General features: G+C 37.3%; 1 protein-coding gene across 1 annotated transcript; it reads left to right on the top strand.

Moving 5' to 3' along the window:
* Nucleotides 1–26,213, top strand: LOC121866983 (aminoacyl tRNA synthase complex-interacting multifunctional protein 1-like). The gene is made up of 6 exons (XM_042366734.1): nt 1–203; nt 3,718–3,852; nt 9,286–9,408; nt 15,768–15,932; nt 22,085–22,255; nt 25,748–26,213. The coding sequence occupies exons 1-6, from the start codon at nt 123–125 to the stop codon at nt 25,979–25,981; spliced, it is 909 nt and encodes a 302-aa protein (XP_042222668.1). The 5' UTR covers nt 1–122; the 3' UTR covers nt 25,982–26,213.
* Nucleotides 26,214–27,779: the final 1,566 nt, after the last annotated feature.

The following is a 27,779-nucleotide window of genomic DNA, read 5'->3' as shown; positions in this document are numbered from 1 at the left end:
AGTAGTTGTGTTGGTATTTTGGTGGTGTGCGTGGAGCTCTTGTGGGAGGAGATATCTGACTCGTTCAACTGTCTAGTTTATACATAGTGGCACTAAAAACCACACAAAGATTATTATTTACTATGGCATCACCAGAAGTATTAAGTAGGCTAGAACAAAGAGCCGTCCAGGCAGAGCAAATGATCCAGGTGCTCACTAAACAGGTATGTATGAGGGTAATTGCTCACATTATCATTTTGTCACCAGATGTTCTTAAAACTTTCGAAATGTGAATATTATACAGTTATAAGGGTAATTTTGAACTGTATTTTTGCGTTTTTATTACGTAATGGATATTTTGCCCTGACCTGATAAGTTTCTACTAGCGCTATTTTACCGTGAGTGTTCTCAGATTGGCTAGGTAGTTAGGTAAGATTAGGTAGGTTTCTTTGGTTGGTTAAGTCTGGTTCTAGTAAATGTCGCCTTTTTATAATGATAAGAACTATCTGTGGAAAAAATGAACAAATGAACAATTTCTGGTGGTTGTGGTGTTCTCAGACATTACCATATTTTTTAACCATTTTTTACAATTTAGGTAAGGTTTTCAAGGGCTTGTTTGGTGTTCTTTATAGTATTGTACCCCACATTTTTGCTCGGGTCCGACTAATTACCCAAATGTAGTCGCAATGAAGTCAAATGATGGTCCTACAAGAATAAATCGGACTGCCAATCACTTCTCGACTGGTATTTGGTGTCACGAAGTCACAAAAAATTGGTAAACTTAATTTAATTTGAGTTAATAGATCGAGTGCATGTACCTAACCTAACCTAACACAACTCAGATTAAATTAAGTTTACCAATTTTTTGTGACTGACACCACATAATAATCGAGAAGTGATTCACAGCCCGATTTACGCTTGTAGGACCATCATTTGACTTCATTGCGACTACATTTGGGTAATTACTCGCTCCCTCAGTACATGCACGCGATCTATTAACTCAGATATAAAGTAAGTTTTCCAATTTTTGGTGACTTTGTGACACCAAATACTAGTCGAGAAGTGATTGGCAGTCCGATTTATTCTTGTAGGACCACTATTTGACTTCATTGCGGCTACATTTAGCCGGTCCGACTAATTACCCAAATGTAGCCTCAATGAAGTCAAATGATGGTCGTACAAGCGTAAATCGGGCTGTGAATCACTTCTCGATTATTATGTGGTGTCATAAAGTCACAAAAAATTGGTAAACTTAATTTAATCTGAGTTGTGTTGTGTTAGGTTAGGTTAGATTAGGTTAGGTACATGCACTTGATCTATTAACTCAGATTAAATTAAGTTTACCAATTTTTTGTGACTTCGTGACACCAAATACCAGTCGAGAAGTGATTGGCAGGCCAGGATATTCATGTAGGACCATTATTTGTCTTCATTGCGGCTACATTTGGGTAATTAGTCGGGCCGCATTTTCGCTCTACTGTCCACTATGAACAACCAATATTGTTGGTAGATGGGGGAGATCTTATTGGTTAAAATACTCGAAAAATATAAATTTACGCCTTAAATGTAATAGAGCAAAGTTTTTTCTCTTTATATAAATGGAAATATGAAATTTCTTGATCGACCTAAAACAATTCTTTACCTCTATTTTTGTTAGTAGTTTCCATGCACAACAGAAATATGGTTAGGGATGTTTCTATAGCTACACAACGATTGAGTCAGCAAAATAAATGCCAAATGCCACCAGTCACGAAAAAATTAGTTCTCATGTTGTTCGCCAGTAATGGACGTTTAACCAATCGGAGCACGCGCATGGTAAAACAGCTTTAGCAGGAATTTAGCTGGTCATGGCAAAATATCCACTGCCTGTTAATGGTTTGTTTATTTTGGGATATTCCCACAACAAAATAATGAAACATTCCAGAGGGTATAATTCACATGCATTGCATTAAAAATTCTGGTAATAGTGTACCTTAACTACCTGTTGTATGACGTTTCACCATAGAACATAAACACTTTCTGGAAATGGTGGAGGCGACAACAAAAGGACTTATGGAATTGGATATGATAGTGCACCAAACCTAATACCTGTAGTTAATATCGACGACTGACCTGCCGCCGAGTTATTTGTTTTGTTTATTTTCATATATTTTCATTTGGTAGATATTGAGGCACCTAAGGTGCGCACTACTTTGTTTTCTTGGCGGTAATGCAGCAGGTGTTAAATTATGCTAGGTTTTATGTTTAGGTTAGGTTTAGTTTGGGTTAGGCTGGGTTGGGTTATTAAAAAAAAAATTGTGCAAACTATGAGTGTCCTCCATAAAACAGTGAATTGTGTCAATTTTATAATCGTTTACTATGCAAAATCGCCGGCGGGTCAGTCGTCAATAATTACTACCCTAACAAAACCTGACCTAATCTACCTACCGGTAAATATTTTGAAGTTACCAGCACTTATATATTGAGTCTAATATGGGGAGAAAGAAAAAACTAAAAATAATTTATTCTGTACCATTTCCTTTGGTAATTTATATTTTTTGAGTATTTTAACCAATAAAATTACCAGCAATACTGTATTACTTTTTCAAGTGAGCATGGCTTTGAAGTAGAGCAGGCATGGGCAACCTTTCCTCAGTCATGGGCTGCATTACAATTAAGGTATTTTTCTGTGGGCCAAGCCAACCCACCAAAATTTTTATCCTACCTTACCCTAAAGTAATGTTAATATTGTACATATTAGCACGGACAATGAAACTGTTTATCATCACGTCCACCTTACGATATTTTAGATTTACAATCACAGTCTTTTTCCCATTTATGAAATAAATCCATCTTAATAATTTTTTTAAGTAAAATGTTAATGTTTCTTGGCATTTAACAGAAGGTGAGTGAAATAGTCTGTGAATATATTGATTTCCCTAGTTTTCTTAAGTATGAGACACACATACCTGAATAATGTCAAAACATCTTGACGCAAGAGGAACTACTGTCCAATGAAACAACCTATAGGTACATCTATTTATTTTAATATACATATATACATACAAAGCACTTAAAATAAAATTTTAGTGTCATATCAGCTTTTCGCCATGTTTTACCCTGCAGTTTTCCTCATTCTTTATACCCTGCTTATTACAAGTGATTTATGATCGTAGATAGAGAAAACTTAAAAAAAGTTCTTATAATTAAAATAAAAAGTTGTATAATTTTTATTAATTACTATCATCCAAAGAATATCTGCGGAAAAGTGAACAAAATCGAACAACTCCTTCTGGTGTTGGCCGTCTGCTCTAGTATTACCTTCATTTCTGCCAAAAATGCAGATCATATTCTTTTAAATCACTTTTATCTTTAGCCTCCAAAATTGGTATGCCATGTTTATCTTATATCTTAGCATTGGTTTTCTATTAATTTTTTTTACAATATAACAATACTGTATAATATAACTAGTAATTTAGGTTTGGTAGGTTAGGTTTGATTAGGTCATTTATGAATAACAAATAACTGATGATCCCTCTCGGCAACTCCTGGCAGTTGCTAACATTCATGAGTACTAGATAAAGTACCGCTACATTTTATAATTTATAGTTGCTCCTTCTAGAATTTTTTTTTGGTTTTCTACAGTATAAATGAAGGTAATTGAATTTAATAAATTAGGAAAAAAGATTCCCAGATGTTTAAAAAAATAAAAAAGTTTTAATAATGCAGAATCTATACAGCCACATTTATTTTCCTCAGGTAGGACAGCTGCAGAAAGTTGCTGTGAGTGCTCTAAAGGATGAATTGAGAAGGGAGAATCTAGAACTGCTACAAGAGGTGGATAAATTAAAGACTTGTCTGTTGAGTCATGAGAAGACCCAAGGAATTACACAGGTAAATTAATCAAGTTTTGTAATTAATGTCATGTTTATTTTCTACCTTCTCCATTTGTAATTCTTCCTTATTTTGTTGTAACCCACCGACAGTTGTGTGTATTAGCTGGTCTGTAGAAGGTCTTTTGCCTTGCATCTGATGTCATCAATATAGTTGTTAGTAAATGTTATCCTTTGTTTTAACCTTTAAACAGTGGCCAACATCAATTGATGTTAGCTGTAGGGACTGCAGCCATCATCAGTAGGTGTTCCAGTTTATGTGTATAATACTGTATGGGTTAAGCAGGCTTGGGGTAATCGTAAGACTGTACAGTATATAAATACAGTCTTAAGTACTCTACTGCAACAGCTGGAGGGAGTCCTCGATTTATGCAGAACTGTTATACAAAAATCCAAAGTTATGAAAAAAAGTATTGTCCCATGTAGTGATTTACTGCACTGTATGTATAGTACAGCTGCTCCCCGACTTACGACGGGGTTAGGGATCCAAATCCAGGTCGTAAGTTGAATTGGTCGTAAGTCGAAAATGCTTAAATAATACATAGAAAATTTAAAATGGGTGTCTCTTTTTCTTCTCAGCACCACAAAACTCTCACTTTTCAGCTTGCCAGCCATTTTAAAGTGAATTACAAACGAAAATTTTGTCAGTACACAGCGCAATCACTGACGTTGGGACTCGAAAATACGTAATTTAACAAAATTTTGGTACGACTCAGGCGGTCATATGTCTGGGTGGTCGTAAGTCAAGGAGGAGCTGTATATGCATTTTGAGATATACGGTATTGCTTTCATTGGATTTAATTTCTGGTGAGGTTTTATCTGAAGTAGAAATGTTATATACTTACTGGGTATCCATTAAACATTTTATTCTTTCCATTGATATCAGATCAAAATCTGGGATAGAAAACACATCAGTGTTGAAATAACTTGTGTCAGCGTCTTGCCACTACTTCACCTAGTGATCTCGTGAACATTGATAGCTGAAACACTACCGTGAACTGGAGTTCAGATGGTTTTTAAGGTTAGGGTCCAAAGTCGCGTGACTTTAAGCGAAACAATGTTTAGCTGTGAATTTGACACCCTAATAAAACTGTACGTGTAAATATAGGGGGATAGGGACTATAGGAGCATTTAGGTCACTGATGAAATGCAAAGCGGAAAATTTTCTCCTATAAGAAATACAGTAATGCAGTAAGGTAGGAATAGGGACTGTTTTTTTTTTTTTTTTTTAGTTAATTTTCTACTTAAAGAATAGAAAAAGTATTTGTGATGTTATTAAACAATGATTCAAACTGTAAAGCATTTTTACACTAAAAATGCACATAATTTAAAACAGATTTAACCTATAATCTCTAACCTATAGATTTGTTTATCTTACCTTGAGTAGTAGATCAGTTCACCTTGTTTACTTTGCTTTACAATGTCCAATTTGGTATCCAGTGTAATACTCATACACTTTTTCTTCCCCTCACCATCTGCACTTGCACTCTGCTTGTCAATCATTATTGAATAATTGCAAGGATAAATCCAGATACTGTACTGTTCATAGTCGATGCTGAATGTTAAGCTCAACCGCTACTACCCACAGCGAGATAGACCACAATGGGACTGAGATACAAGTTCTGATGTTGTTTATTATATATCAACTTGGAAAAAAAGTGTGGAGCATTTTTAAATTGCATTCCTCAATAGATCATCGACATCAGTGCAAAATGATGTATAGTGTAATGACATACAGCAAGGACCCCCTGTATCTTATTGGTTTATGGGCCAATGGCCTAATAATATCCAACAACTGCAATATTTCATAGTTCATACTTATTCTATAAGATAGACATTTATAGGTGTCCAAAGTCAATCCCAGATCAGGGGCTACTTGGGACACCCATTATACAATACAGTAATTGACTGTAAAGTGCCACAAGTTACTCTAGAGCTTTCCTGAACATTTTTTTGATTGTTTTGTTTTATTGTTAAAAAATTTGACAACAAATTATCAAAAAATAAAGAGGCATCTCTAGCTCTACCTTCAGCAGCTTAATGAAAGTGTTACTTATATTTAGTATTATGAACATTATTAGCTACCTCACTAGTGTGTGGCTCTACCTTTTAGCATAATACTGTAGTGCAGACATGGGCAACCCGCGCACATAAGGGCCTGGACCATGTGTTTGTGCGGCCCGTGGAGTGATTGAGAAATTCTTTTTAATGTGGCCTGCAGTTCAGGTAGATGCAGCCAGTTTATGGTGAATAAAGCAATATTATTTAAAGAATAATCTTCACACACAATTCATTACTGTTTCATCACCTAAGAGAAAGTAACTACGAAAATGTAACAGTGAAATAAGTATAAAGTATACGGGGTAGTAAAAAATATAAATATTTTAACTTGTGTGAGTTTACGGGCCAAGTTCGGCACGGTCTGTTTGATGGATTAGCTGCTATATGGCAGTGGGTCACTTGGGAATTAACAAAGGTTGGGCAAGTCCAACTGGGGTCACGGGCGGTGGTCACACGGGGTTTAACTAATTAAGTATAGTAATTCCAGAATAACTCAAAAAACCTAAATCGCACCTCAGAAACCATAGTTGGCGAGGAATAAGCATTGAAATAATGTAATTAATATCTTGCAAGTGTCATTACAGCCACTAATTACCCTGCAATTGAATCGTGGACCATGGATTCAGAATCAGCATCTCCAAGAGTACCTGTACTGCGATTTTCAGCAAAATCCAATTTTTGGCTGAAACCGCCAATGTATATATTTATACTGTATACTGTATATTAGTTATGGTTAGTCGATTATATATCCTAAATAGCCTTAATAGATTGTAGAAAATAAAGATTAAACCTCTCCATTCCATAATATGACCGTAAGGTGGGCTGTAATGGTCACAACACTTAACAACCATGTTTGCCTGTGCTTAGCCTAGTTGGAATAGGACCTTATTTTTCTGGGTTAGGCCTTCACAACACAGTGGCTTGCTGGCTGAATATAACTCAGTAATGTTCTATGTTAACCTTTTCAAAATGTATTTGTGATCATTTCTACCCAGGAACTTAATCCTCTTAATACTTAATTCTATTTGTATACTGAAAGTCTGTTTGTTTTTTTTTGTGTTGAATGCAATTATTATATAAATTAGACTTATGAGTTAGAAAATGAAAGACAGTATTGTGAACAAATGAGAATAGGAAAAGAACATAAGAATAGGGACTGGCCCATCAGCTTCACCCACCTCTATCTTTGAGCTCCTCTCCTCTATCCAATTATTTAACCGGCTTATCCTTGAATCGATTATCATTAATTTCTGTTATTTGTTATGTTTTTTTTGTGGGTGATGGACTGACTTGCAATGTGTGTGTGTGTGTGGAGGAGAAGGAAGGGTGTGAGCCTCGTATCTTATGAGCAGGTGAAGCATGATTGGGAAATGAGCCTAAGTAGGGCATGTATATGATGTTGCACAGTTTTAAGGCTATATAATGAGCCATAATGTCGAAATAAGTAATTTGTGACTCTCGGTATCCATTGACAGAATAAGGACTGTAGAAGTGTGTTAAAGTTGCCACACAATCTTCTTTTGCAGCTGGATTCAAACATTTGAGTTATTCGTATATTCTATCATACAAATAACTCGATCTAGGTGTGCGTGATCCATGTATATGCTGATAACCACAAACGAAACAAGAAAACACGAACTTCGTGTTTTCTTGTTTCTTTTGTGGTTATCAGCATATATTCTGTCATATATATATCCTATCATATTCCTAACTAAAAAAAAATGCATGGATATGTTTTAGAAACAGAAGAAAAACCAATTTTAAAGTTATTTATCCATGGTAACGTGTTCGGGGGTAAAAGTTAACTTTACACCTTAGCTGACCTCCATTTGCCAGGTTTGTGTGTTTCTTAAGGTGGGATGAAGGATGGACCCAGTGAAGTTTCTGGTTAAGAATTTCGAGCCCTGCAGTCTGTGTGGCATATAAGCTGCGTAGAGTTGACATATAAATTAACAAAGATGTTTTTTGTGCCTGGAACATGTTTTAAGAACCGAAAATTTTGCTCCGATTAAAACAGAAAAACAGCATTACATAACCTTACAGACCAATCCAGTCCAGTGTATGCAATACTGTATACAGTACTGGTATTTAAAAGAAATTATTGTTCATCCCTGTACAGTATACTGTATATTGTACTATAATTTAATCACCTGATTATGAACCTCAATAAAGATTTTACTGTAAAAGATCTCATAAAACGGAATGAAATCAGCTACCGTCTTGATATTCTACTTGCTACCAGAGAGGCCCTTGTTGTGGTTTACTGAAGTACAGTTATGTGTGCCAAATACATGTCAAAGGATCACTTGAGGTTGCTTTATTAATTGCAGCAAACTGTTTTAAGTTATCTTTTACAGTAAAATTATTGAGCTTCATAATCAGGTGAATAAATTATAGACACCCCTCGATGTCAAATTTGAGCATACAGTATATTTAGAATGTAGATCTCACCCTCCTCCCTTTTCTTTCAGTTTTCATGATGTACTGTATATTAACATAAATATTTACACATGGAATAAAACTATGCGCTATGATTTTCCTTTAAAAAAAATTATTTTAGTCAGTGGTTACCTTTCAGTACTTACACCATAAAATAGTAAGATATATTTGCATGGAAAAATACGTAATACTGTACCAAGGAAATGTTTTGCTGTCAAGAGATCTTTGTTTGCTTATGTTGTCTAGCAGCTATCTAACATTGCATTATGGCTTTTTACTTATATAATGTCCAAAATGTCCCCAGTTCATGGTACAAATATTTTATTACAGTGTTAGTTTAGCTAATCATTCATGATACTGTATGGTATGGTATTGTATATTGCTTTTAGTTTAATTGCCTTTATAAACTGACCAGGTCTGGTACAGGAAGCCCTGAGGGTTTTTTATGAACCGGATCTTCTTAAATCAGGGACTGCCTGTACTGTACATGGTATCTGAAGTCCATGTATGATCACCCCACTAGAGACCACAACCTCAAGTTAAGGATATATTTATACAGAAAATTGTCAGAGTTAAGTTTTGGGTAGGTATAAGAGATTGAATTTTTAGACTAACCTGCCAGCGAAAGTTAGGACATCTCTGAGCTTGTGCACCTTTCAGTCTAGGCTTGTCAAAGACTGTAAATTGTTCAGGTACATTCAAGAGCTTATACATGCCTGGTACAGTACCTAGCTGTTTACCAACAGTGTGCAACAGAGAACTTACTAACCACTTCAGCAGCTGACATGCCAACAAATCACAAAGATGACAAAGTAAAGGTAATTTAATAGGATATTTAGCAAAATTTATACATAGCTCTTGTAGCTATACAGTTTATCCCAATTATTAGTACAGCAGTTGATTTTCAGATTACTTAGTAGTTTTTTCTCCACAGTATTATGACTTCACAAGCCAGATGACACCATCAAGTTCTGCTTGTGATCCTCAGATCCAGGCAGATGTGATTTCCCCACCAGTGCAGGCATCACCTGCCCCTCAGACAAATAAGCAAAACAAGGTAAAATATAGTCAGGTGAAATTGATTAATATACAACTGTTATATATTAACACTCGCTCTGTATCTTTTTTCTTTCAGATAAAATTTTCACTCTGCAACCTGTTTATTTTCTTAGTATGAAACCAACTACAGTGGTCCCTCGGTTAACGAGCACAATCCGTTCCAGCAGGTTGCTCGTTAGCCGAAAATCTCGTTAACCGAAACCATTGTTTCAATGGGTTTTTGGGTAATTGGTTCCAGCTCACCGAAAATTGCCTAAATTCAACAAAAATGGTAGAAAAGTTCACTTACTTTGAGGTGTGTATGTAGAAGGCTCTTGGATGATGATGATGATGTGAATTTGAAGTGGGAGGTGGAGGAGGAGAAGGGAGAAGAGAAGGAAGTGGAGGTGGAGGAGAGGCATTTTACTGCTTCTTGGAAGGTGAGTCACCTTCCATGAAAATGTCAGGAACCTCTGGACTGACAGATTCTCCACCATGAACATCCTCTCTCCTTCTTGAAGTGGAAGGCTGAGGGATAGCATCTTGTTCCCTCTGCCTTTTACTGTAGAAAGTGTCAATTGTGGTCTGTGGGGCATGTCCTCCTCACCATTAACTTATGTTTAAAGAAGGAGACCACTGAGTCCTCAACATGACACAAAGTTAGTTCAGTTTTTTCCACTTCTGGGTGCTTTGAAGCCAGTTCCCTGAACTTCTCCCAGTAGTAAATCACATCTTTCAACTGTTTAGCTGACATATGGTCATCACTTTCAATTTCCTCCTCACCACTGTCAGCCTCTACCTGTAACTTCTCATCCAGTTGCTTCAAGTCATCAGGAGTAAGTTCCTCCTCATGAGACATCACAAGCTCTTCCACATCCTCCTCCTCCACTTCAAGGCCCAATGACTGACCAATGGACACAATCTCCTGGTCCAACTCTGTTTCTTCCTCAAATCCCTCAAAATCATGGACTACTGATGGCCACAGTGCTTTCCATGAAGAATTGAGGGATCTAGTGGAGACTTCTTGCCATGATGACACAATCAATTTTACAGCCTCCAGGATGTTGAATTGTGTCTTCCAGAAATGTTTCAGTGTTAGTTCAGGATCAGTGGAAGTTGCCTGATGACACCTCCTAAACATTTTCTTCATGTACAACTTCTTGAAGTTGCTGATCACATTCTGGTCCATTGGCTGTATGATTGATGTAGTGTTTGGAGGCAAAAACAACACTTTCACAAAGTCAAATTGTTACTCCAAATTTCTGGCAAGGTCAGGGTCATGACCAGGAGCATTATCCATGAGGAGAAGAGCCTTTAAAGGGAGTTTATTGGTGGTTAGGTAGCTCTTGACAGAAGGGCAAAACACATCAACAGCCCATTCATTAAAGAGCTGTCTTGTCACCCATGCCTTACGGTTGGACTTCCAATAAATTCCATCAGTTTTTTAAATTCATCTAAAAACTTTGGTGCCCCTTCCTTATCAGCACTAGCAGCTTCACCATGCCTAACAACACTGAAAATGTCACTTCTTTTCTTAAATTTTTCGAACCAGCCTTTGCTGGCCTGAAAATCTTCAAATTCTGTGCCTGAAGAACCAGGTTGATCTGTCTTTAAATGTTCGTAAATCTCCCTGGCTCTTTCACAAATGAATTCAGTAGAAACTGAATCACCTTTCATCTGTTTTTCCCTAATCCAGATGATAAGTAACCTCTCAGTTTCTGCAATTAGGGATCTACTTTTAAACACTCTTGTAGATTTGTCTCTCACTTTCACTTCTTTAAATTTGTCTTTCTGTGCAAGAATTGTCGACACAGTTGATGTCGACATGCCATATTCTTTGCATAGCGCATTTGTTCTAATGCCTTGTTCATGTTTTTTTATGATTTCCTGCTTGGTTTGGATTGAAATCGCTTTTCTTGATCTCTTAGGCCCCCTGCTGGATTCAAACAATGTCAACACATGCTTTTCAAAGTTAAACTTGTTGTAAATAAAGAATATTTTCTTTAAAATAACACTGCACTTTGCTATATATTGTCAATATGTAAAATAAATTTCAAAATGACCAATAATTTGCTTGGAAACACAGAAAAAAAGCATTTAGTTGAAGAGAGTCTCAAGCAAGATGTTACCTCCAGTGAAAACAGAGAGACACTAACGCCTGTTTGCTGTGTTAAGAGGCTGGATGCCGCACATTAAACTAGTCACTTTACCTTCAATTATGTTCAATAATTGTTAAAATGACTAAAAAATTTAATATTAAACTTTTAAAATTATTGAATAGTATAAACTTCTTGATATATACTAAAATAGTAAGGAATTTAAGCCCTAGAACCGATTAATGTATTGGCGGACTAATACTACAGCTGGTTGAACCGCCCAGTGCAAGCCAAAACTTGTTGAGATCGGCTCGTAAGAAACTCGTTAACCGAGGGGTTGCTCGTTAACCGAATTTAAGAATCTTGTGGGAGGTAACTCGTTAACCGAGGGACCACTGTACATACTATGTAAAATTGATTGCTCTTTCACTTGAAACCACAAAAAAAAATAATTTCGATGATGTTAAGTCATGAATTACAGTTTTCAATACAATTAACTTTAATTTTATCCAACAAATAACCACTTAAGGACATTAAGTGTTAGATGACAATAAGGGGACATTTTTATGCTATATACTGGTGAAATAAAAAATTGATACGAGAAGTAATTAGGCTGGCAAAAAAAATTGGAATATCTTCTATTATTTTTCCCAAATTGTATACAGTACAGTAGGCTGTCACCAATAACATTTAATAGATGCCTGAAAAACACCGTTATTAGCGAAAACGTTATTTGTGTGACATTAAAATATGTACATGTAAAAAGGGTTTATTGGTGCCGCTGGCACAAGAATTTCACTCATTGTTTCCCCTTGAAGCCCTCCTAACACTTATTGTTAGCTGAAATAAAAAGAATTGCTGTTCAATCATCAAAATAAAGAGTTTGAGTAATATAACACTTAGTTTTTGAGGTGCTTGGTGTGATGATTGTTCCGTATCTGAGGGCCGCTAACACTTGCACTGTCTTTCATTCTACAAGCTAACCATTTCACAAGAAAATGCTCTGTTATCACTAACAACCTGTTTCTATCGCCTTTATCATTCATAGCTCGCCTCGCATTTCCATCACTACCGAAATATTTTTAGCCAGCACAATACTCTTCTTGGTCTCCTCTAAGTTCCTCTTAATATTTCGCACTGTAGACTCAGGACAGTTCAATTTCCTCACTTTAAAAGTTCCCAGTCATTCAGGTGGCAAATCACTCCCTCCACCACCTCCCCTAGCCCCCACAGGCAAAAATGCGGAAGCCATTATTGATCACCGACCCTAACAACCACTGGTTATAGAGGCGAAAATCTCACACGTGGGCGCAGCGCTGTATTCCACTGAGCGTGTGTGACAGTGAGAGTGAGGCGGAGTGGACAACTACGTCATCAACATGGCGGCAAACAAATGCTATCATTGATGCGCTCGGACGCTTCCCGCGAAATTTCCGTTATTCAAGAGAATCCAGACGATATTATCGAAAATGGGTATCTATTGTAACTTACCGTTATTGTCGAAAACGTTATTGTGGAAGTCGTTATTGGCGAGAGCCTACTGTACTCTACTTTTAATTTGTGTCAGTATTTTTGTACTTTTTAAAAATTCTGTTGGTTAGTATAAGTGTCTTGCTGCTTGATCCTCCTCCAGTACAGCACCCAGATTGTACAATTGGGTGGTTACCTGCACCCATGAATCAGATGACTTATGTGGAGACCCTTAAGAAACAACTTAAGACCTTTCTTATTTTGTAGGATATAATGGTGGAAAATTACAGGGTTTAGGTAGTGTTTGTATTAAAACTTAAGGGTATATGAATGATAGAAGTTGAACTGTCACTTTTTGTGATCTTTTATTGGAGTACAGTACTTCTTTTTATTTTCAAGTTTTTTACTTTGTAGTGTTTCGAGTACTAGTGAATTCTTTAGAAGAACTAGTACTTTTGAGAAACAAAAGACCAGCTATTATTATTTTTTTTATTATGGGTGGGGGGGTTCTGCCACCAGCACCCTAACTCGGGGCTTAAGGGTTAATGTTTAGTGACTCGATTTGAGTCACCATGAAGTTGGTCTTATCATGAATGTGACGTGAATTGCGTCATCATGCGCGGGAGGGTTAATGTGGTAAATTATATATTTCACAATACATTTATATTACAACATTTCTCAGTACAGTGATCCCTCGATTAACGAACACAATTCGTTCCACAGAGTCGTTCGTTAACTGAATCTATTATTTCATTGGGATATTGGGTAATTGGTTCCAACTCACAGAAAAGGTACATACAAAGTACTGTATACTGGTAATAGAATTAACAAAACATTAAATATAAACTAAATACAGTACTGTTCAATAGAATACATTATTTAACTTAATTTGAGGTGTGTACAGTATGTCGTATTACCAGCAGCTTTGTTTACATATCAAACAGCTGATTGTAGAGGCAGTCGATGATGACATGCCATATTCTTTACAGAGTGCATTGGTTCTAATGCTTTCTTCATGTTTCATATTAATTTCTGCACTTTATATTATCAATATGCTAACTAAATTTCAGAATGACCAATAATTTTAATGTGTACAGTATATGCAAAAATATTCAAGAGACCAACAAAATCGATGTTCACTCCACTGTAAACAAAGTTAAACTGAGAAGGGTTGTTGGATGATTCAATCAGCTGATGGGCACACAAAAACTGTTCCCTGTACTGTATATATTATTAATATGTTAACAATTTCAGAAAGACCAATAATTTTAATATAAAAAAAATGCAGAAATATTCAAGAGACCAACTTTCTTGATATTTACTTCACTGGAAACGAATGTAAACATAGAACCAATTACTCTATTGGTGGACTAGCCGATCAGCTGATGCGCACAACAAAACGTATTTGTCGTAAGGATTTCGTTAATCAAAGTTTTGTTTGTTAATTGAACTGAAAATCCTTATGAGAGCTAATTTGTTAACCAAAATTTTGTTAATCGAACCGTTCGTTAACCGAGGGACCACTGTACTGTACATAATTAGATTACTGGTATGTTCTTGGAAACTGAGGATCAGTCCTCTCCAGGCCCACCATATGTTCAAAAGGTTCCCAGAGAGCTTGTTGGAAATCTTGAATATTCCATGGTACATTTGTTCAAAACTAGGAAGAAAGATTCGTTGTTCACTGTACAGTACATACATAAAGTAAAAGACATTGCACCGAGGGCAAGTTTATGTAAAGTATAGTCAGTAGTGCATTAACTGCTATAATGCCATCATCATCACCATCACCACCATCACCATCATCACCATCATCACAACCACCACCACCATCATCACAACCACCACCATCATCATCACCACCACCATCATCATCATCACCACCACCATCATCATCATCACCACCACCACCACCACCACCACCACTCTATTCTTAATATATGTATGCCACAAAACAGATTTGTTAAATGTAATTACACTGTTCAGGCAGTGTCAGCATCTTGTTTCTCATATTCGTATTATCTCCAAACTCCATTCATTTCATGGTTATTACCTGATCCAATGCATGATAAAACATTTTCCTGATCCTATGCATGATAAAACATTTTCTGACTTGTCTGATCTGTGTCTCTCTTCAAGTATGGTAACTATGTAAATGTTCAGTGTAAATGAAATATTTCAAAGATGTGATCACCTTATGGTCTAAGGGTTTTAGAATGGAGGTACTGTATAGTATTTGGCAGCAAAAGCACAACTTGAAAGTTTAGTTGCACTTCAGGTGTATTAACAACCAGCAGAAAGGCCTTAGATGCCAACTTGTTTTCTCTGTTGTACTGTTCAACTTAAACAGCTAAAGCAGTGTACTTGCCAGTCTTCTGTAATGAAAGCAGTCACTCTCTCGGTTTTGTTGGAATACCAATGGATAGGCAACAAATTATTATTATTACCCTGTATTATATTTTTGCCCCCCAAGTCTCTCATGTGGGTCAGTGACCTGTGCCCAGGTGGGCTAATCTATATTGTAGATTTAAATTTATCAATACTGTATTGTAGACCCTAGATATACCAATAGCATGATTCAATACTAATGAAGTCATCATATTCATCATTTATGTTGACTGTATCAGTTGAAGTATACTGTAGTTGTTATTGAAATCATCAGTACCCAAAAGCAACTGATGGTGTTTTTGATAACATGGTATTGATTAGTTTTATTATACTGTATATAAACTTGATAAATGGGATAACATTAGCAAGCCACCTTTGAGCCTTCATTGATATTGTGTTTTTCTTAACTGGTTTTACTTTATAGGAGAAAGGTGACAAAAAATCAGAGAAGAAAGAGAAAAAGGCAGGAGGAGGAGGAGGAAAGAAACAAGAAGAAGGTCCTGTGGATGTTTCACGTTTAGACTTCAGAGTTGGGAGAATTGTGTCTGCAAAGAAGCACCCTGATGCTGATACACTCTATGTTTCTCAGGTACCTGTATGGCTTCTTTTTTTTTAATCTTCTTAATCCTTTGTGTATGGGGCCCTCTCTTTGCTGAATAAAATCATCTGATGTTAGCCAAATAAAATATCAAAAGTGGTGTCCTCATAGTGAAGGGGATAAAATATATTGTTATTAGGGAAAGAATTATACTAGGTACAATTGTGGAAATGTGTTCCTACACCCCCTCTGGTAACCTGTTTCTCCAAACGGCACCATCATAGTAGTAGTATCACTATTTATGAATGAAAGGGTATTGGTCATGTAACAACGGATGTGATTTGTGGATAGGAATGCCATAGGTTCAATACTGTAGGTTGGCTGTTTGGAGACACGGGTTACCACAGGAGGTGTAAGAACATATTTCCCCAACTGAAAATAATATATGAATTAAACTTTATTGTTTAAAGTTTATGAGTTTACATATGAAATGTACTAAATAATTTATCACATATTGTACTGCACAAAGTTGAGAGGAATGCTATGTGAAAGGACAATGGATGGAAATTGAAATTTCACTGACAAATCAAGATGGATCAGTCACAAAGAATCCAAGGTGTATGAAAAGTTTGTATAAGTCTGTTGCACTGGGCATCCCCTGATGACCAATGCTTTTTTGGCTTACACTCCCCTCCAAGCAGCTTCTCATAATACATGTTGGTAATTGGGGTGATTTGTGCCTGAACAACCCCCGGATTGTTTAGCCCTTACTGATTTGGCAAAAACTTTTAACATTTTGGTTTTGTTCAGATTCATAAATACTGTATAGATATTCCACCATCTTCATCATCACTGTTTTGCAGCCTTTTTCTGCACTTGCGTGGTTTTACTGTGATTACGGTATTTTTTTTTATCTCTGTTACATTCACACACAATCGTTCATACAGAATGTGGAAAAAAATTAATGGTTATTATAAGGTAAAAACCATTAAGAGAATAAACATTTCTTACATTCGTGGGAGTTAGTGTGCAGATCGTAGGAGGGGAAGGGGGGGTGCGGAGTCAAGAATTTTTTATTTCATCCTCCCCCTACCAGCCCAAGCTGTGAGCTGTATAGGTACAGGTTAACAATCCCTTATCCGAAATCCTTGGGGCCAGAGGCATTTCGGAATTCGGAATTTTTCGGTTTACAGAATGGTTAGTTTTTTTTTATGTGTGTGTATTAGCCCACCTGGACACAAGTCACTGACCCACATTTGGGCCTGGGGGGGGGGGGAATATAATAATAATAATAATAATAATTCTTAGGTCTAGGTCGTGTTTCTCACTTTTTATCTTTTTTTCATTCTTGTATTTCTTAATTATTATTATTTTATTATTACAGTATTATTGTTATTATTATTTTATTTGGGTGTATTTTGTATTAAATTTTTTATTTACTATGAATAATTATTATTATAATTATTATTACTATTACATATTCGCCCCCAGGCCCCGATGGGTTAATCCCTGTTTAAAAAAAAAAAATCGGTTGTCAGAGCTTTTCGGTTTTCGGAATTTCGGATAAAGGGTTGTCAACCTGTATTATTATTTTTCAAATTGTAATTTTGAGTAGATATACTGTACAGTATATTTTTATTTACTCTGTTACATGCACACACAATTGTTCATGCTGAATGTGTCAAAAAAAAAAAATAATGATGATTACTGTATATATACACAGTACTGTAGTCTAAAGGGTAAAGGGAATAATCATATCGAACGTGTACGGATCGTGGGGGGAGGAAGAGGGAGCACCATTGGGGATCTCAGCCGCTCTGGTGCCCCATGTGTAGTGAAACGTGCCATCCGGCAAAGCTGTATTTTTTCTTTTATTTTATTTTTTATTATAATTTTTATTTATTCCTCACATTTATTGGTACTGTACTACAATATACATATGACCCTAGTCCCTAATAGCCTCAAATGATGAGGAATGTATATAAAAAATATGTAATTGCAATTAACATCCAGGCTCCCAATTACTGCTGGGTAATTTTTACTCTTGTTCTGTATTGAAGAAGACGGTTTCACTAGGGTAGACTATAATATCCTGAGTGATGATGGTTACATGTTTATTTATATACTCGGACTTGAATTATGCATAGAGAAAACTATTTTTGTTAGAAAATTTTTATTTGCATTACAAAAACAGTACAGTACTTGCTCCATATAAACATCAACACCATATCTGAAACATTTATCATTTTTAACCCAAAATATTTTGACGAAATTATAATCTCAGTAGCCGTGGTACCATACCCTATTTTTTCTATAAAGTATTAAATTCATTGTTTGCAAATTCACGATTCGTGATGAAGTTTATTATCACTATATTACGAGTCGTTCCCACACACCACCTTAATCACCCCCACATCACTTTAATACTGTACAGTACTCCCCTTTCACCAGAACAATAATCATCCTACACACCACCACCATAGTTATCCACCAGTGGTCACTACATCACCTCAATATTTACTCAAATTCACATGAAAAGAAAGAAAAAAGCATTATTTCATAAGGACATTCCAAGTACAGTATTTTCTCTGGTGCTGCTTGTTTTTTTTTTGAGAAGTACAAGATATTATGTTCACTGCCTGAAGTGGTTAGCTTGGTATGACAATATTGCCATAGAATTGAAATACTGTATTTTATCTTTTTCCTTCTTAAGATCATCTATAGAATTGAAATGTTTTATCATTTTCCTTCTTAAGATCATCAATAATGGATGTACCAACACCATATTCCTCACTCAAACATTTTGCTGAGCCGTCTTTATCTAGATGTTTCAATAAATCACCTTTCTACTTACAGTAATACCTAGTGAGAAATGCTTACTCTTGGCTGAAAATGTATTAGAATCAGGTGGAACACAAGTGTTTGCACAAACTGCTCTTCTAACCTGAAGTAGCCTCAGTGGCACACGTATTTAAAATTTCTACTCATAGTTATAGTACTGGTAACAGGTTTTTGGCTCCTCCTGGATGTAGGAGGACACCAGATAATGGATCCCATATTTGTAATAAGATTTTTATTCCATTAACATATCTGATGCAGTAGTTATTTTGTAATTTATAGTATATTCCACTTTACAATTAAAGTACAGAACAGTAGCTCAATTTAAGCACCCTTACTACATTATCTACATAATATTATGTTTGGATGTACAGTACTGTATATGGCTGATTCCATTGAATGATCTTGGATCCAAACAGTGAACACTGATCCGGGGCAACACTATGTTGAAATGAGAGAAAATTTTTTTTAACAAACAGTTTACTTTTGGCATTATATTAACATAGAACTGCAGCTATGTCAAGCAACCTCTGTAATTCTAGAGAAACACAAAAGTATAGTCTCGATTTACGCAGTCAATTAAACTCGTGGAGGTCCGCGTAAAACGAGGAACGCCTAAACGAAATAACAGAACATATGGGATTAATTGAAATAGAGACTGGGCCGACCCCCCAGACTACACTTTTTCCGACACAATACGTATGTTGTAGTAAAAATAACATCTTAATTTTATGATGGTATGGACACACACACACAATATATAAGAGAATAATATTCTGTACAGGTATAAGAGAAATATCAAGGTTTTTAACACTTACGTTAGTAGAAGAGATGGCTGGGCACACGGGGATGGGGGCTGGTTCCGAGGCAGAGGGCATATTAGTGGCCCTCAGGTGAATCACCTGTATCACTATCCACCACAGAGGTTAGCAGGGCCTCCCTGACAAACCCCTCAAAGTCCATATCGTCACTGTCACTATCACTGACTTGAGCTGGCTGTGGTGGGTTGCGGGCGAAGAACTCGGTTATGTTACATTGACGGCTAGCATTGATGTGGTTGTGATACATCTGGATATACAGCTCAATAGATTGCAACAGATGGTTATTGGAGACTTCGTATCGGTGATTCACTGGGTCTTTGGAAAGGATGAGCTTGAGTTTCTCGGTCAACTCGATGGCCTCCTTTACATCACCATGTGTTAATTTCTGTTCTTGTTCTGCCGTACCACCTGCCTCCTCACTGACGTCATCATCTTCCAACAACTCGTCCGCAGTCACCTCAGGTTGCCTGATTACCCCCAGGATGTCATCGTTGGTGGTCTCGGAGAAGCCTGCAGCTCTAACACACTGTGCAGCCTCTCTTGCAATGCCCAATGCCACAGCAACAGACTGAGCCTCTCCAGCCACCGCTTGACTCTGCCTCCCACCTGGGATACCCTGCAACACATGCCGCCACGCGTGACGAATCGTTGCCACAGACAGCTGCCCCCATGCCTCTACCAAGAAATCAACAGCTTTCTTGACGTTGAACATCTTCCAAAACTGTTTGGCTCGCACTTCATGCTCCGCCATCTCTTGTTCTGGATCCTCGCTCTCGCTATCGGTGCCACTCAGAAGGTTCCGCAACTCATCCTTGGTGTTGGTGAAGTCGTTCAAGAGATTATACTTCTTTGCGGAGAAAGCAGCCTTGAAGTTACATATCAACTTCTGATCCATGGGCTGGATTAACGACGTAGTGTTGGGGGGAAGGAAGACCACTTTTACATTGGGGTGACGATCCAACAGTAGAGGCGAGTGTCCTGGTGTGTTGTCAAGGAGCAACAGAATGTTGAATGGCACATTATTTTACGCGCAGAATTTCTTCACGTCAGGACGAAACCGTCGTCAAACCAGGAGAGGGACAGACCAGTGAACATCCTCACCTTCCTTGAGGTTAGCCAGTGGACATTTAACATGCTCATGTCCATGTTTTTGTAGGTGTGCGGCTTGCGGATCACAAACAACTTGAGCTTACAGGTGCCGGAGGCATTGGCGGTGAACAGGACGGTGATGCACTCCTTCTGCAACTTCCGGCCCCTACACTTGCTGGCAGACTTGACTACGAATGTCTTGGAAAGTTATTTCTTCCAAAAGAACCCGGATTCATCCATGTTGAACACCTGGTCGTCGGTGTACTGTCCTTCCTCCATAATTTCTCATAAGAATGGAGGAAAATCCATTGCCGCAGCACGGTCAGCACTTGCTCCTTCACCAACAATTTCAACGTTCGTGATCTTGTTACGACGTTTAAACCTTTGCAGCCACCCAGCGGAAGCAGTGAAGGGTTTGGGCTCTGCAATTCCCATCTTTCTCGCCACTGATACGTACAGTTCTCTCGTGTAGTCCTGCACTGCCCGCGTGTCGACCGCCATGTTCCTTCTTGCTTGACGAATCAAGTAGCTCACCAATAAATTGTCCCTCTTGAGCAGCACCTTATTCTGACAATACTTGACCAACGAGGTACCTGCAGACTTTGTGATGCTCATGTGTTCTTTTATCTTGGCGGCATCCTTCTTGATGGTGTGGATCGTAGATTCTTTAATGCCATGCTGTCGCGCCATATCGACCTGCCTCATTCCTTTTTCTAACTCCTGAACGATTTTATATTTCACTTCGTAGCTTAAGGCGTGTCGCACCTTCTTGGGCTTGGGGCGGCTTGATCCAGGTAATTCAAGGTTTTTCTGGGGTGGTGGGGGTCCAACAGACGCAATTGTTGAACAGATTAGCGGGCACAAGAGAGAACAGTATATGCGGAGACCGAGGACAATGAGACTGGCGCACCTAAAGTCAGTGACTTATTCCCTCTGGTGGCAGGGCACGTCATATTACATTAGACCAATCACAGTTAGTGGCGGAGGGAATGCGTGGGTGGTAAGGATGCGTGGCCCAATCACAGCCAGATACGTCATATGACGTCAGCGATAATGTAAGAGCGACCTACTGCGCACCCTCCCCGCGCTGCTTCCCGCGTACGGTCAAGAATGTACAGCGTAACTAATAATTGGCACGTATGGACAGCGGGTAACTGAAACAAATATTGAGGGAAAGGGGAGATGACCGTAACACTGACCTAACCCCTGCATTTCCCCAGAATGTTTCAATAAACAAACGATGATGATGTTATGGGTTAGGTCTATTGAGGCATTGGCAGCCAGAAAAATGCTTTATCATAGGAAATTCAAAGTTGTATTCAGAAGAATATGCTGTGATGCTGAATTATTTTGATTAAAATATTGTATTTGGAGGTGAATTTGTGGGTAAATTGGTTTACCATAGTGACTGAAATGTACATGACCAGCTCTCTAATATGGTTAATTTATTTCCAGGTTGATGTTGGAGAGGAGAAGATACGCACAGTTATATCTGGACTTGTAAGACACATCCCATTGGAGGAAATGCAGAACCGCGTGGTAGTGTTACTGTGTAATCTGAAACCAGCCAATATGCGTGGCATTGCTTCTGAGGCCATGATAATGTGTGCATCTACTCCTGACAAGGTAAGTTGATGGTACGTTTGTCTTTTGGAGAGAGAGATTTTACTGTATTGCAGGAATATTTGAAATACATAAGTAATAATGAAGTTTGTTATCCCTTGTGTATGGAGTCCTTTCTGTGCTGAATAAAATTGTCTGGCATTAGCCAAGTACTGTAAAATATTAAAGTGGCATCCCTATAGTGAAGAGTTTAATAACAATGAAAGGCTTTGAGATTGGTATGAATTGAAATGTAATTATCAGGGATATTACAGGGTTAGAAATGGAGGACTGATCATATTTTCTAACAGTCTGGCCAGGTGGCTTTCATTGTTACAGTATTCCCTTAAAGCTTGCGGTTTTAAAGCTTGTGTACCTCAGAAACTCATGGATTGCCATGGAAAATAAATAAAATAAATCTGAGGCTGTGTGCCAGGGATCAAGAGGAGTCAACACTACAGGACAGTACACCATATTTCCCAGGTCATAAGATGCACCCTATAATTAGCAAGGTATTTTTTTTTGCAGATTTTATAGCCTACTGTACTGGCAAAGCCAAATCACTGGCTATATGCTATCATGTTTCTTACTACCATAGCACACTTTCATTTCATGGACCTATTTAATTGTCAAACATTTGTTAGTATTATTAATAAAATTTACCAAATTTAATATAAAAGGATATAATTATACGTATAGGTACCTACAGTATACACATTGCAATTACTTATCGGTACCAGGCACGTTCACTAGGACCTGTCCAGTACAGGTATTGTTTACATCCTGTGCACCAGATCAGCTGACGTTTCAGAGGTACAGGTTGACAACCCTTTATCCGAAATTCCGAAAACCGAAAAGCTCTGAAAACCGAAATTTTTGGGGGGAGCAATTTTTTTTTTTTTTTTTTGTATGGGTATTAGCCCACCCGGGCACATGTCACTGACCCACATCGGGGCCTGGGGGTGAAAATGTAATAGTAATAATAATTATAATAATACAGGTAATAATAATAATGATAATACAGGTACAGTAATAATAATAATTATTCATAGTAAATAAAAATTTTAATAAAAAATACACAAAAATAAAATAAGAATGATAACTCTAATAATAATAGTAATAATAACAATAATACTGTATTATGAAATAATAATAATAATAAAGAAATACAAGAATGAAAAAAAGATCAAAAGTGAGAAACATGACCTAGACCTATGAATTATTATTATTATTATTATTATTATTATTATTATTATTATTATTATTATTATTATTATTATATTTTAGTCCCCAGGCCCCAATGTGAGTCAGTGACCTGCTGTGCCCGGGTGGGCTGATCCCTGTAAAAAAAAAAAAAAAAACATTCTGAAATCCGAAAAATTCCAAAAACTGAAATGCATCTGGTCCCAAGGGTTTCGGATAAGGGATTGTCAACCTGTATTGTCTTTGCATTGTTGCTACCACAAATAACTATCACTGTGTGGACCTTATGTCCAAACAGTGTTATTTCATGTTTATTTGTTTCATATTTATTATACTGTATTGTCTAATGCATACATAATGTTATTATACATGTGCATATAGCTATTTATTTATGCATTTTGTACCGTCCTGGGACTGGCATGAAAATCTGATGGATTTTGCTTTCTCACAGGGTCCATTTTACCTAATCCCAGCGAGCTTTAAGGGAATACTGCATGTTAGCCAGTTTAGGGGGCTTGGCCATCACACCATACTGTACCCCTATTGACAATTTGGAGAGTGGAATACAAGGTTTTATTTTAGTGACAGGAGGTACCTAGTCATTGCTTTTGCCACTGTTGCAGGCTGCCATCTTTAATTTCAAGTGTATGCCTTCCAAGTTTCCAATTCACTGCCTTTCTATAATTCATTGGTCATTTAGTTCCACTCTTGGTTATAAAATTGAATTTCTGAATTAGTTCCTCATTTCTGAGCAACTGATAATTACTTCCTATGGTTTATTTTCTGCAGAAATGGTAGTGCAGTGATATTAATCCCTGAAAGTCATTTTATTGATTTCATCATCATCATCATTTACTGGTGTAAAATTCTTTATGATTGAAGTAGTAGTAGTGAAATAAACTTAATTTGCATGTTTCAAGTGTAAATGATGTTATTATTTTGAATGTGAATATGTACACCCAGCAAAAAATGTATCATGACCCTTGCTGTACTTTACCTTCTGGACCACAGGATGAAGTATTTTGACTTATTCCCTGGGTATGTGTTGGGATGCCTGCTCTCTTTACCAGATAATTCTTTATGTTGGGTGTACAAGTCATTTAGTGGCTTGCCTTGGATGATTCGTTTCTGTGTCTGCCTTCCATTTCATTTGGATGATTGTTGGAGAATGAATTGTCTGCAACTTACATACCACTTGTTTCGATTGCATAATAAAGAGTCAAATACATATCGAATCCCATGAAACGAAACTATAATTTATTCTCAAGATCCTCTAACTAAAGGAGATATAGATATCCATAAGGATATAAGGATAAGGCTTTGAATTAAATTGATATAACCAAAGGATAGAAGAGAAATACCACATAATCTCCTAATTATTTCCATCAGCCATTTTGCTAAGTGTTGGTTTTCTCTCATAAATACTGTACATATTATCTGGGAAATGGCAACCGTTCTGTAAAGGTCTCAATAATCCTTTCCTACTGTATGCTATAAATGACACCGTAATCATATATCATTAAAGAACTACAGTACAGAGCACTTGACTGTTTATTTCATTGCAAATATTAGGCTTAGTACTTACTGTATTACTTCAGTACTGTAGTCTAAATCACAGAATACTGCACAATAAAGGAGATTAGGTCTATACTGTATAGTCAAGTGGTACTAACCAAACATTTGTGGCCTGTATGTACTTGTCATTCCAATTTTCATTGGACCAGAGGGTCGCGATACCTTTTTTGATGGGTACACCTACCTTTTAAAGCATATAGTTTTGTATAAATACTCTCAGTAGCAGAAGATGTGAAGTGTATGGGAGATGGTTTGGGTAGAAGCATGTGGCTTTGTGTGTGTGGGATTGTACAGTACATTTTCAAGTCACCACACCTAGCTGCAGCCCACCATGCCATGTTACTTGTGGCATTCTATGTAATTTTTTGAGATACAAGGTAGTTAAGTCAGCTCAAAGTTATTCATATTTACATCACACTACTGATAGACAAGCACTCCTCTGTGTTGCATGTTTACTTTTGGTCCACTTTATTTTTCTGGTATTTAGTACAGTACTGTAGCTGTACTTTATGGATTACTTTAACCAGATTTAGCATGTCAGTTCACTATGTACCAATTGCACCATTCATGGAATTTATCCACATTTTCAGCATCACTTTCCTTGTTGCCTGAATGTTTTTCTCTATAGGATAAAGTCTCTCTTGTTTTTAGATGTCCCAGTGGACTTATGGTATTACTGTTTTGTGGTGTCATTATATTGTCCTACTTTCCTAGTCACTGAAATTTCTTTTGTATTAGGTGGAGATATTGGCACCACCAGCAGGTAGCCAACCAGGTGACCTTATAGAGTTTGAAGGATACACTCGGAACCCTGATGCCGTCCTCAATCCAAAGAAGAAAATATTTGAAACTTGTGCCCCTGACTTGAAGACTGATGCTAACAAAGTAGCCATGTACAAGGGCATTCCATTTACTGTTCCTGGTAAAGGTATTGTTTTATCACAAACTATGTCAAATGTCCAAATAAAGTAAATATAAAATAATACATTTCTTTAAAGGGTTAACTTATATTTCTTTTCCTAACACTGGGGTAAATGCATTGCTTTTTCAAGATTGTTTTGTACAACTTAGTCCAGTTTTATGAATACAAATTTGATACTTCAAACACAGCAATGGTAGGACAGTATTTTGGATTGTTGACCCAGAAATTTGTTGTATGTTTATAGGTGAGCTTGTTATAAATAAATTTCCATATCTTCCTGTATATATAGATGATTTTTTTCACCTTATGAAATTGTAGTGAAGACCGTCTACAAGAATGCAAGTGTGTCACATAAATCAAGGGATTACTGTACACACATTACTGTATACACATGTAATTGGCCACCTGGTGGTACTGGAAAATATCCCTGATACAGTAATCTTCCGATAAATTGTAATCCCTGAAACTCTCCAATAGCTGGAGTGGAAATCAGGCCTGAAAATTTTCTAGGAAAAATCTCTCCATTCCGTGTCTGCGACCAAGTTTCCAAGGATGAAAATCAGCATATTTTCCGGAAAACTTACTAAAAAATCTCTCCATACCTCTCTCTCTTTCTCTCTGTTATAAAACACTGACATGAAAAATAAAAAAACCAGAAGTAGCAGTTTAAGATTCACAGGCTGAAAAAAATTTTGCCAAGATATGAATGGGGAAGAGGATAATGAGTCACTAATGCCCAATTTCTATGATAATACCCAGCCTTTTCTAAGAGGAAGGGTAAATGCATCATCTTCATTTTACGACCATTCTCCACACTTGCGTGGATTAGCCTTGATTACCTGGTGGTAGTTCTCCAAGCTGTACAGTCTCTTGCAGTCTCTCTTGTCAGGTTGTTAACTCGAAATGTAATACAGTTGGGTCTCACATTACGCGGTTAATGTAACCCGGAGGGTACCGTGGAAAGTGAGGAACGCGTAAAGTAAACAACATAACATATGGGATTAATTGAAATGGAGTCCAGGCCGATCCCCAAACTCCACTTTTTGACGACACACAACTATGTTGTAGTAAAAATATTATCTTAACTTTATGATGGCATGCACACACAATAAATAATTAAGAGAAATATCAATAATATTAGGTTTTTTAACACTTACATTAGTAGAAAAGATGGCTGGGCACACGGGGATGGGGGGTTGGTTCCGAGGCAGAGGGCAGATTATTGGCCCTCACCTGTATCACTGGTATCAATTGTATCACTATCCACCACAGAGGCTTGCAGGGCCTCTTTGTTAAACCCCTCAAAGTCCATATAAGTCCATATCCTCAATATAATTATCACTATCACTGACTTGGGCCGGTTGTGGTGGGTGGCGGGTAAAGAACTCGGTAATGTTTTGATGACTGGGCGACCTTGTGCGCACCATTTTCGCGCCTCTTACACAACATGGCGGATGGCGGGAGGTTTGGATCCAAAAATGGCGCGGCTTGCCAGCCGCTCTCCGCGTAATGGGGTTCACGACCGCGGAATGTGAGCATGTTAGGTTCTGGCAAGGCACCGCTTTAACGGTGAAACGCGGAATGCGGGACCGCGTAATGTGAGGATTGACTGTATACAACCTCTCCCTTTGTCATTCCTGGTCTACCCTTGGCTCTCCTCCGTCCTTTCTATTCACATGCCCAAACAATCTGTTTTTCAGTGTCAAACTTGTTATGTCATCTTCTTAACTGCCTGTACACTTCCATACAATACATCACACTTCTCACACCAGCTGCATACATCTTTCCTTTCATGCTGTCATCAATAAAGGCGGCAACTCCCTAAACTTTCTCCAGCCAATTGTGACT

This window comes from Homarus americanus, unplaced genomic scaffold, assembly GCF_018991925.1.
Source record: "Homarus americanus isolate GMGI-L3 unplaced genomic scaffold, GMGI_Hamer_2.0 scaffold20888, whole genome shotgun sequence".
NCBI lineage: Eukaryota > Metazoa > Arthropoda > Malacostraca > Decapoda > Nephropidae > Homarus > Homarus americanus.
Note: the sequence above shows the minus strand (reverse complement) of the source record. Positions and strands in the feature narration are given on the sequence as shown.

Excerpts from the sequence above, each read along its gene's own strand:
- LOC121866983 (XM_042366734.1), top strand. The coding sequence starts at position 123 with ATGGCATCACCAGAAGTATTAAGTAGGCTAGAACAAAGAGCCGTCCAG. Across the intron at positions 204-3,717 it reads TCCAGGTGCTCACTAAACAG|GTAGGACAGCTGCAGAAAGT; the intron begins GTATGTATGAGG and ends TATTTTCCTCAG. Across the intron at positions 15,933-22,084 it reads ATACACTCTATGTTTCTCAG|GTTGATGTTGGAGAGGAGAA; the intron begins GTACCTGTATGG and ends ATTTATTTCCAG.